General features: G+C 42.2%; 2 protein-coding genes across 2 annotated transcripts; one reads left to right on the top strand and one right to left on the bottom strand.

The window, feature by feature from the left end:
• Positions 1-512: 512 nt before the first annotated feature.
• LOC121551108 (dexamethasone-induced Ras-related protein 1-like) lies at positions 513-2,041 on the top strand. The gene is made up of 2 exons (XM_041863653.1): positions 513-905; positions 1,130-2,041. The coding sequence occupies exons 1-2, from the start codon at positions 635-637 to the stop codon at positions 1,663-1,665; spliced, it is 807 nt and encodes a 268-aa protein (XP_041719587.1). The 5' UTR covers positions 513-634; the 3' UTR covers positions 1,666-2,041.
• A 386-nt stretch (positions 2,042-2,427) lies between these two features.
• Positions 2,428-3,501, bottom strand: LOC121550467 (mediator of RNA polymerase II transcription subunit 9). Its single transcript, XM_041862734.2, has 2 exons — positions 3,399-3,501; positions 2,428-3,165 (listed from the first exon to the last, which is right to left on the bottom strand). The coding sequence occupies exons 1-2, from the start codon at positions 3,491-3,493 to the stop codon at positions 2,946-2,948; spliced, it is 315 nt and encodes a 104-aa protein (XP_041718668.1). The 5' UTR covers positions 3,494-3,501; the 3' UTR covers positions 2,428-2,945.
• Positions 3,502-12,075: the final 8,574 nt, after the last annotated feature.

The following is a 12,075-nucleotide window of genomic DNA, read 5'->3' as shown; positions in this document are numbered from 1 at the left end:
TCAACATTGCCATAATCACCAAATTAATAACACTATGTTCTTGAGTATTTGTCCTATTTCAGGTGTATCACTTGAATGCAAATCCTTGTAATGCATGGTGGATGTAAACACGGTTATGAGTTACACAGTAAAAAGAGGAGGTTGCCTACACTTGCATTCCTTATTTATCAATAAAAAATGGAAACACTGCACTATGATGTATTATTTTAAAATCTGCAGAAGTTGAACTCGTTTCTGCGAAATTGGTGTTAAGTGAAAGAGGAAACTGTTGCATTTTACGCATACTTTACACATGATTTTTAAACCCATTTATTTCTCAAAATTGTTTATATATTTTACTCTGTCCGCTCAGACAGAGGGTCTGTACAGACACACGCATAAACAGGCGCAAAGTCATAACTACAGACTCTCTCTCATACGGTCTATGCATTCTCACCTCAGACCGATGCATAATTGCATGACGCACTGGGGAGGAGTGTGGTCGGCATCGCCTATATATAACCAGTCGCGCTCTCTTCAAACACAGCAGTAGCAGCGCTTACGAAGAGTCAGGATCCCTCAAAGCAAGTAGAGCTTGCATTCAGCATCTCGCTCTCGCACCAAATACATTTGTCAGTGCGCAAAGCTCGCAATCATGATTAAAAAAAAATCGCCTTCCGAGAACGAGTTTAACATCCCGGCAAAAAACTGCCACAGGATGGTGATTCTAGGATCCACAAAAGTTGGCAAGACGGCCATCATCTCTCGGTTTCTGAATAAAAAAGTCGAGGACCAGTATACGCCGACCATCGAGGACTTTCATAGAAAATTATACAGCATTCGGGGAGATGCGTACCAGTTGGACATTCTGGACACCTCTGGAAACTATCCCTTCCCCGCTATGAGGAGACTCTCTATCCTTACTGGTAAGCTTAACTCTGAACGAATGAAACTGACAAATGTCTTTATGCAAAAGTGATTCATAATATTAAGCTGCATTCTGCAAATCACTTTCTAGAAGAAGAATTTCAATTTAGCTTCTCTAAAATGCATGCATGATGCGTAATGCAAAACTTGTGCTGTGCATTATGGAAAGTACATTGACTTTTGAGCTGTGATAATAATGTGCCTTCCATTTCTCTCTCCTCAGGTGATTTTTTTATCTTGGTGTTCAGTCTGGATAACAGAGACTCCTTCCAAGAGGTGCAGCGCCTGAAGCATCAAATTTACGAGACCAAGTCCTGCCTGAAAAACAAAACCAAAGAAAACGTGGATGTCCCGATCGTTATCTGCGGGAACAAGTGTGACCGGGAGTTTAACCGGGAGGTTCAGAATGAGGAGATTGAGCAGCTGGTGGTTGGTGACGAACAGTGCGCCTACTATGAGATCTCTGCAAAACGCAACACTAATGTCGACCAGATGTTTCAGACTCTTTTTACCATGGCTAAACTGCCCAACGAGATGAGCCCGGACTCTCATCGAAAAGTGTCCTTACAGTTTTGCCAAGTACTGCAAAACAGCAGAAGAAAGTCATTCAGAAATAAGAAATTCAAAGACAGCGAGGTATATGGGATTGTGGCACCGTTTGCGCGGCGACCAAGCGTGCACAGTGACCTGATGTATATCAAAGAGAAAGCTACTGGCTGCAGCCAGGGAAAAGAGAAAGACAGATGCACCATCTGCTAAGAACTCACTTGACAATGCACATGGAGACATGTTACGAGATGTTCAATACAGCGATGAAGACGATACCCGCCATGCTTCTTGCCAGTTTGCAGAGTCCGGGATAAGGCAGCACGCCAAGACGCAGTGACAGCCAGGGGTGTATGTCCCAAACCATGCGAGAAGGCATTCCATGGTCAGTCAGTCAGATATTTCCCTGTGGAGTCAGGGTGATCAAATGTGATATGGCTTATGATAGCCTCTAGTGTTCTTGTTACTATAGCTACATGCTGTAAAATCTGCCATTACTGAATGGAGAATGTAGCCTACACTTATGGGGTGGCATTTGTTTACATTTTGCTTCTTTTTTTCCCTTTTTTTACACGGAACTGAACTTGAATGTTAATTGCATAATTAACACATATGAATGTATATTCTTCTGTCAGTTTACTTTTCACAAAAAAGAAACTTGGATAAATTAAATTATACATCTGAAATGTATATTCCCATGTCTGTCATCCTTCTTAACATTGGTAAATAAGCATATTCCCAGGCCCTTTCAGTGACACTCATACCATTAGCTAGAAGAAAGTAGCCTGTACCAAATGTATGAAATACATAATTTCTGATAAAAGTATAGCATATATGGAAGCTAACAACGATTTTGATGTTTCCATTTAGGCCAACTCAAGCTATTAAATGTCATTCATGAAAATTAACAGTGCGAGTAAGGTGGCCCATGCTACAATCTTACTGAGAAGCTGAGTAAAGACAAGTCACAAGGAATTAAAACAACAAAAGGTTTATTTTAGGCCTACTGCATTGAAAATCTGCTGCACTCAAACTGAATAGCACACCGACAATATCATTACCTAAAATAATAAGCCAATGCATGTACAAACTTGATGGCATTATAATTCAGTATCGATACTTAATTTTTTACAAAGTAAAAAGGGGACAGTTTACAATACAAAAAGATCGTGCCTGAAGGTAGTGTTATAGTGAAATAAAATAATTTCTGGAGTTGTTTTGACAACAAAGAGGGGATGAGTTCTCAAGTTATACTGCACGAGTTTTTAGGTTGGAAAGGCAAATGAGACAACAGGAAGCCAAGAGATGGAATACCAAAAAAGAATCCATACGAACAAGTTTATTTCCCACGATTTCAAATGATGGTAATCGTTCGTTTGTTAAAGTATTTCTCAGTCCTCTAAATACAAATATATATACTTTTCAGTACATGAGTGTCCCTCTCCAAGTGTCTCCTGAATTCAGTTAGTTTCTTTAGAACTGTCAAACATCTCTCACGACGCTTTTGGGACCTCAAACATACACAAACTCTTGTATTTCTGCAGTAACTGATTCTTGGTACTGACTTGCTCCCGCAGCGTCTCTAATTGATGCTGCTGCTCCGACGGGCTCATGTCAATTCCGGGCATGGCTCCGATCTGCTCGCGCGCTTCCTGGATCCTTGTCTTCAACTTGGCCAGTTCTTGATGGACATCTTGACTATCTTTGTCCATACTTGGGGACAGAGAAGTACACGTTGTTTAAAGCATATACTTTTTTTTACAAAGTACTTAAACATAATTTAACCAAATTGTTGCTGCTTATCAACATTAGACTATTGAACTGCAACTAGCAAGCTGGCTAACGTTAACTTCACAACAAGTCCTACCAAACCAGCACAAATATATGCATCAATTCTCCCAGGTAATAAACACACTATTCAAATACATGCAAAATTAAAGTCTTACCATTTTATAATGTCGTGAACCAAAGGGAGAAGAGAGCAATCATTGTTCTCGCCTTCTTGCTTTGGTTGACTCGTCGCCATCACGGTCGATACCATTTGACTGGCGCCTACAATTTACGTCATCAACCAGTGGCACCCATAGACTTAGATAGACATCGCATAATTGTATCTGTCCCATTATGGCGTCTGCCAGAGTACGGAAAATATTATAGGTATACAGACAAGATATATGTCTCTCTCTGTCCTAACAATGGGAGTCGTTTTCCACAAAGAGGCACGGCGGACTGTTTAGTTCCCAACTATCCTTTCTTTGGATTGGTGGATACATTTCATTATTGTACTAGTTTTTTGAATATTCGATGAGAATTGTTGACATCAACCGCCTGTATTCAATAGAGAGAGATGCTATGTTACCAGCCTCATGTCATGAATATGCATAGCCATCTCGAAGACAACTCCGATATTAAGTGTTTTTTCTCAACGTTGCCGGGATGTCATGTGTCCTACTTATATCAGTACAATCGTAACAACTTGAGCATTACAAAACTTCTATTAGATCAAATAAACTTCACGTAGGGAATAAGCCATTCATTTTCAAAAAAAATTGACATGCTCTCATACTATCATGGTCCAAACACACCAAGACAGTCGTGAAAAGGGCATGACAAAGCCTATTTTCCCTCAGGAGACTGAAAAGATTTGGCATGGGTCCTCAGATCCTCAAAAAGTTATACAGCTGCACCATCGAGAGCATCCTGACTGGTTGCATCACTGCCTGGTATGGCAACTGCTCGGCCTCCGACCGCAAGGCACTACAGAGGGTAGTGCGTACGGCCCAGGACATCACTGGGGCCAAGCTTCCTGCCATCCAGGACCTCTATACCAGGCATGGTGAGAGGAAGGCCCTAAAAATTGTCAAAGACTCCAGCCACCCTAGTCATAGACTGCTCTCTCTGCTACCGCACGGCAAGTGGTACCGGAGAGCCAAGTCTAGGTCCAAAAGGCTTCTTAACAGCTTCTACCCCCAAGCCATAAGACTCCTAAACAGCTAATCAAATGGCTACCCGGACTATTTGCATTGTAAGCAAGCTAGCTAAGCAAATAACTTTAGATGAGAAGAATGATCTATTTTTAATAACTTGAAAAGACATTTAATAATCTAAAGTCCTAATTTGTATTATTATTGGTGGTTTGTTGTTAACGTTTACTTGGCATAATAACCAGAGGTGGAATAATATGTGTTACTTGATGACTGTAACTGTTTCTTCTAAAATTGTTAAAGTTTTCATTTTTAAATAGTAAGGGCAACTGAGAAATTGTTTCACTCGAGCAACAGAAAATGATTGCTCTGTTGCAACATCTTCACATAATGTTCAAAATGTTAATCTGGAAACACCATAGTCAGGTTCTCCTTTATACTACTAATAATACATATTAAAAAAGAATGCATGGACTGATGCTGACAGAACAGCCTTTTTACGGATTTGGTTTTGTGATAGGTAACCTGACAGGGATAGTCAGCTACACCTAGGTCATGTATCTCAGTTGGTAATGTTGGCATCACTAAGGTTGTGGGTTCAACTCCTGCAAGAACTACATGAAATGAAAATGTAGGCTATGTACTCACTATCCTGTAAGTCACTTTGGAAAAATGTTACTAAGTGGCATACATTATATGCATCTTTGTTATGGCGGCAGGTAGCCTAGCGGTTTAGAGTGTTGGGCCAGTAACCGAAAGGTCGCTGGTTTGAATCCCCAAACCCACTACGTGAAAAATCTGTTGATGTGCCCTTGAGCCAGGCACAACCCTAATTGCTCTTGTAAGTAGCTCTGGATAAGAGTGTCTTCTAAATGTCTATGTAAAATGTATTACTGGTACTGAGCTAGCATAGCTTAACCGTTAAGAAGTTAGTTTCCACTATGAACCTGGACTACAACGGACCAATAAGACTGATCCTCTGCACAACCTCCAAGCCTTTCCAAACACTGGGTGACATAACACACAATCCCTGCCCGGTCTCTGACCGAGCAAACACAAGACTGTTTAATTAAATGTGCAGGATGAGTTAGCATCTGGCTATATCTATATAGGCTAATGCAATGCAGTGCAGCCAGGCGCTATCGTTTACAGTTTGTGTTGGTGTCAATGCTATATCCAGTTCAATGCTATATCCAGGTGTGCACATAGGCCTAGTAAAACCAAAGGTCGCTGATTGTGGTGGTTGCGCCACTATAAGTCTTCCCCCCTGGAGGGTTCTGGTCCAGCATGGATGAGAGGAGGAGGGAGGGGTGGGTAGAAGGGAATGCGTGGTGGAAGAGTGGGTCATGCGCTCGCTTGCCCATTGTAGTTTCCTGCTTAGGCCTATAGATGGGTTAGCTGACAAAGTCAAGAAACCGATGAGTGCGATTCAATGGGGCAGAATTCCGGGTGTTGTTGTGATTCTGGATGGCCAGATAGTAGCAACTATAGGTAGTAAGCAGTAGTCAGGTGATCATTACCAGGTTATGATGAGGTCTTAACTATGACCAGTAGGCTACATAATATATCACATAATATAGTGTTCAGAATTATGACCAACTGGTCGTATGGCGGTCAGAAAAATACGTCATATTCTGGTCAGTAAAAAGACGTTAAAAAACGTCATTTTTCAACCAGTTTGCAACCAGAATAAGACGTCATAAAATATGTCATACTGACATCTTTTTAACCAGGTTTTGCCCACAGGGATGACAAGAAGCTGCCATGTGGGGAATCGTAGGTGGCTCATTTCAGCTAGTTTTATCTTTTTCTTTATACCATGTCTTGTTTTGAGGTGTTTTGACTGTTTATGCTAATATGGCTAGCTAACCAACAACTGTAACAATGTATTTGAGACAACAAGTGCTCATTGTGTAAATGTATTTATGTTTTCAATAAACATTGGAGATGAAATAAAGTTTACATGTCAACAATCTAAGCCAACCCCGTCTGTTTTGCCCCATAGTTACACATGCGTCGTTTTTTTTGCTAAACAACCAACCAGTCTATAGCTGCAGAATGGTTTCCTGCTCAGGCTTATAGCTGCAGAATCGTATACATACAGTATCATCCTGCACTCTAAGCTCTCCACTCTCTCCCCTCTCAGCAGTAGCAGCAGGTGGCAGCGAGTCCAGATCCTTGAGAGTCTTTCTTTACATTGTGATTCACTCTGGCCAGAGTCGTCTTATCTGTTTGAATAAGATACGAAAAAGGACCCAGTGGTGATAGAAATATTAGATTGGCTGCTATTACAGCAACACTGATTGCTATTTGCAACACTGCCAATAGTAGGTGAGAAATGTCACCTGTCCTCGAGCCGATCGAATGACCTACATATAGTTTAAACAGGTCACTCTGAGTCTCTGACAAGTGCCTCCTATCTTTGGCCCCATTTCCAGCTCTGACAATTAAATCATGTGACAACTATTATGTTTGATGATTGATAGCAGGTAGCGAGGTGACAGCTTGTCGGCTTGTCAGTTTCCAAATGCTTTGTCTTCGCTATTGTTTCTGTGCAGAAGGTTCATTATGCAAAGTGAACGTACTGTAATCCCAGAGTTTGTACAAGGCAAATCATGTATTGCAAAAGTAATAAGAGAATACATTGTATCTAGTACAAGACTCAGTTCAAAAGGGGAAATCAAATCCTTCTGCATTGTGTCACCGAATAACAAAATAATACATTTCAAGTAATAACAAAATAATACCTTTCAAGTAATTCAACAAATACTTCAAAAAGTTATTAGAGTAGCATTCATAATCACAGGAATTAATTAACTAGACCATATCACCTTAGTTTCAAATTTAAAAGTTTATTCGTCACTTGCACAGGATACAACAGGTGTGTAACAGTACAGTGAAATTCTTACCTTGAGAGCTCTTTCGCAACAATGTAGTGATAATAATAATAATAATGCTTATAATAATATAGATAATAATAGAAAATAAAATAAAAAATACAAGTAAGAATAAAACCCACACAAGAACTACGATCAGAGTTGAAGAAACAGGAGAATGTACTGTATATACCAGTCAGTGCCAGTACCTTATTCAATGTGCAGGGGTACTGGAGTGGTTGAGGTGGGTTTATACATAAAAAGTGACTGGTAGTATGATATCAAATACAATTTAATGTTATTGGTCACATGAGCCGAATACAGATGCAGACTTTACAGTGTAGACTTTAAATGCTTACTTACGAGCCCTTTCCCAACAATGCAGAGTTGAAAAGGTTTCACGGATGGAAGGAACTTGAAGCTCTCCACTCGCTCCACTACAGCCCCGTTGATGGGAATGGGGACATGTTTGGCCTTCCATTTCCTGTAATCCACGATAAGCTCCTTTGTCTAGCCCATGTAGAGGGAGCGGTTGTTGTCCTGGCACTACACTGCCTGCCAGGTCTCTGATTTCCTCCCTATAGGCTTACCACTGTCGTCGGCAAACTTAATGATGGTGTTGGAGTCGTGCTTGGTCACGCAGTCGTGGGTGAACAGGGAGTACAGGAAGGGCCTAAGCACGCACCCCTGAGGGGCCCCCATTATGAGGGTCATCGTGGAGGATGTGTTGTTGTCTACCCTCACGACCTGGGGGCGGCCCGTCAGGAAGTCCAGGATCCAGTTGCAGAGGGAGGTGTTCAGTCCCAGGGTCCTTAGCTTAGTGATGAGATTGGAGGGCAGTATGGTGTTGAGCTGGCTGAGCTGTAGTCAATGAACAGTGGTATGCGAATTGGAGTGGGTCCAGGGTTTTTGGGATGATAGCGTTGATGTGAGCCATGACCAGCCTTTCAAAGCATTTCATGGCTACAGATGTGAGTGCAGCGGGGCAGTAGTCATTTAGACAGTTAACCTTTGCGTTCTTGGTCACAGGGACTATGTGGTTTGTTTGAAACATGTAGGTATTACAGACTGGGTCATGGAGAGGTTGAACATGTCAGTGAAGACACTTGCTAGCTGGTCGGCGCATGCTCTGAGTACGCATCCTGGTAATCCGTCTGTGAATGTTAACCTGTTTAAAGGTCTTACTCACATCGGCTACAGAGAGCATGAGTCGTCATGAACAGCTGGCGCTCTCACACATGGTTCAGTGTTGCTTGCCTCGAAGCGAGCATAGAAGGCAATTAGCTCATCTGGTAGGCTCTCGTCACTGGCAGCTCTCTGCTGGGTTTCCATTTGTAATCTGTGATAGTTTGCAAGCCCTGCCACATCCGACGAGCATCAGAGCCTGTGTAGTGGGATTTGATCTGTGTCCGGTATTGACACTTTGCCTGTTTGATGGTTTGTCGGAGGGCGTAGCAGGATTTCATATAAGCGTCCGGATTAGTGTCCCACTCTTTGAATGCGGGATCTCTTGCCCTTATCTCAGTGCAGATGTTGCCTGTAATCCATGGCTTCCGGTTGGGATATTTATGTATGATCATTGTGGGGACGATGTCGTCGATGCACTTTTAATAAAGCCGGTGACTGATGTGGTAAACTCCTCAATGCCATCAGATGAATCCTGGAGCATATTTTGTTACTACTTGATATACATGTAAAAGTGACTCGTAGCAGGAATATATAAATACTTATGGTAATATACTAATGGTAATATATACATGAAAACAGGAGTAATAGTGACCAGTAGCAGGATAAATAGATAAATACTAAGGGTAATAGCAATCAATAATCAATGGAGAGCAGCATAATGGAGTAGTTTCCTGCAGTCAAACGACCAAATCGCCCTCTAGTGGCCTCATGGGTGGAATGTTATTAATATTGTTCAACATTTCATAATTAATAAACATTATTTAAAAAAACCTGCAGAAAATCCGGTGTTTCTATGTCAAACGGTTTTGTTATATTTCAGTCTTCTGTGATATAAATAAGATGTAATATTGGGACGCATACTCAAAATGTAATACATTTCAACTCTATATCTGACATGGACAGGTGCCTTCTTTTTTGAAGCCCGTAACCATGTGTGTGAGGTGTATTCTTTGTTTAAGACTACCAATAATCACTCTGTGTGAGCCTGATTTAGCCCACTGCAGTAAAGGGTTAATAAATCTAATCAATGATAATTTTAGCAGCACACACACACACACACACACACACACACACACACACACACACACACACACACACACACACACACCTGCTGGTAGAGAGTGGGGTGAAGGAGAGATCGATTCTAATTAGTTAGATCTCTGGTCAAAGACCACCATTACGGTGGATTGGTGTGGAGAGAGCACAGCATGGGCTTATGGATCTAGGTGACTCACACTGTTCCTGGCTGGTGTACCGTGTTATGGACATTATGATGCTCGTGGCCTGCGTCCCAAATGGCACCCTATTCCCTATTTTAGTGCGCTACTTTTGACCAGCCTTAGTGCACTATATAGGCAATAGGGTGCCATTTGGGATGGAACCATGGGTCTTTTACTGCCGCTGCCAACCGAGCAACAGTTTCAAGGCGTGGGCGGTAGGTACACTATACAGTATATACAAAAGTATGTGGACACCTCTTCAAATTAATGGATTCGGCTATTTCAGCCACACCCGCTGCTGACAGGTGTATAAAATCGACCACACAGCCATGCAATCTCCATAGACAAACATTGGCAGTAGAATATCCTTACTGAAGAGCTCAGTGACTTTCAACGTGGCACCGTTATAGGATGCCACCTTTCCAACAAGTCAGTTCGTCAGATTTCTGCCCTGCTAGAGCTGCCCCGGTCAACTGTAAGTTCTGTTATTGTGAAGTGGAAACGTCTAGGAGCAACAACGGCTCAGCCGCGAAGTGGTAGGCCACACAAGCTCACAGAACGGGACCGCCGAGTGCTGAAGTGAGTAGCGCGTAAAAATCGTCTGTCCTCAGCTGCAACACTCACTACGAGTTCCAAACTGCCTCTGGAAACAACGTCAGCACAATAACAATTAGTCGGGAGTAGGAGGAAGAATAATGGTCTGGGGCTGTTTTTCATGGTTCGGGCTAGGTCCGTTAGTTCCAGTGAAGGGAAATCTTAATGCTACAGCATACAATTACATTCTAGACGACTCTGTGCTTCCAACTTTGTGGCAACAGTTTGGGGAAGGCTCTTTTTTGTTTTAGCATGACAAAGCCCCCGTGCACAAAGCGAGGTCCATACAGAAATGGTTTGTCGAGATCGGTGTGGAAGAACTTGACTGGCATGCACAGAGCCCTGACCTCAACCCCATCGGACACCTTTGGGATGAATTAGAACGCTGACTGAAAGCCAGGCCTAATCGCTCAACATCAGTGCCCGACCTCACTAATGCTATTGTGGCTGAATGGAAGCAAGTCACCGGAGCAATGTTCCAACATCTAGTGGAAAGCCTTCCCAGAAGAGTGGAGGCTGTTATAGCAGCAAAGGGGGGACCAACTCCATATTAATGCCCATGATTTTTGAATCAGATGTTCGACGAGCAGGTGTCCACATACTTTTGATCATGTAGTGTATCAAAGGCTCTGTGAATGCATCTTCAAGATATGATATGACTACTTACTTTTGTCTTGTTATAGGAACTCTGTAATGTTTCACACCCAAAACACTCAACACACCAGAGGAGGCTGGTGGGAGGAGCTATAGGAGGACGGGCTCATTGTAATGGCTAGAATGGAATCAATGGAATGGTACCCATTGATTCCATTCCAGCCATTACAATGAGCCCGTCCTCCTATAGCTCCTCCCACCAGCCTCCTCTGTAACACACACACAACACACACAACAGACACAACACACACACACCTTTAACTGATGGTTCAATTGAAGTGAAAGGTAGAAGGTAGTGGACACAGGATTATACAGTGAAGTAGATGGCTGTGTACTACAGGGTGTTACGTGGCTGGAGAGACGGCTTTCTTTCTTCGGACAAAATGATGCCGAAGTCCGACACCTCGTAACTCAACTGTGTCACAGTGGGATTTTCACCCCCGCTGCCGTCCATTTCAGACAAAGGGCACCGCCGTCAATGTTTAGAATTCTTATTTCACAGACAACTGAAGGATTTATGCAATGGCAATTTACCCGGCCCAGTTGTTTGTTTAGAATAGGAACATTCATGTAAGTCAGGAAGTCTGCATGGATGTATAATCATTTGAAGGTCAGATTCGAAAATAGAATGTTTTCTGAGTGATTTCTTAGGTCTTGAGTTAACCCTTAGGTCTTGAGTTAACCCTTAGGTCTAGAGTTAACCCTTAGGTCTTGAGTTCACCCTGTGGCATGTAATGTATTGTAGAAGATACAGTGAGGGAAAAAAGTATTTGATCCCCTGCTGATTTTGTATGTTTGCCCACTGACAAAAACATGATCAGTCTATAATTTTAATGGTAGGTTTATTTGAACAGTGAGAGACAGAATAACAACAACAAAATCCATAAAAACGCATATCAAAAATTTTATTAATTGATTTGCATTTTAATGAGGGAAATAAGTATTTGACCCCTCTGCAAAACATGACTTAGTACTTGGTGGCAAAACCCTTGTTGGCAATCACAGATGTCAAACGTTTCTTGTAGTTGGACACCAGGTTTGCACACATCTCAGGAGGGATCTTGTCCCATTTCTCTTTGCAGATCTTCTCCAAGTCATTAACGTTTCGAGCCTGACGTTTGGCAACTCGAACCTTCAGCTCCCTCCACAGATTTTCTATGGGATTAA

The sequence above is a fragment of the Coregonus clupeaformis genome, chromosome 35, assembly GCF_020615455.1.
Source record: "Coregonus clupeaformis isolate EN_2021a chromosome 35, ASM2061545v1, whole genome shotgun sequence".
Lineage (NCBI taxonomy): Eukaryota > Metazoa > Chordata > Actinopteri > Salmoniformes > Salmonidae > Coregonus > Coregonus clupeaformis.
This window is presented reverse-complemented; position numbering and strand designations above follow the sequence as displayed.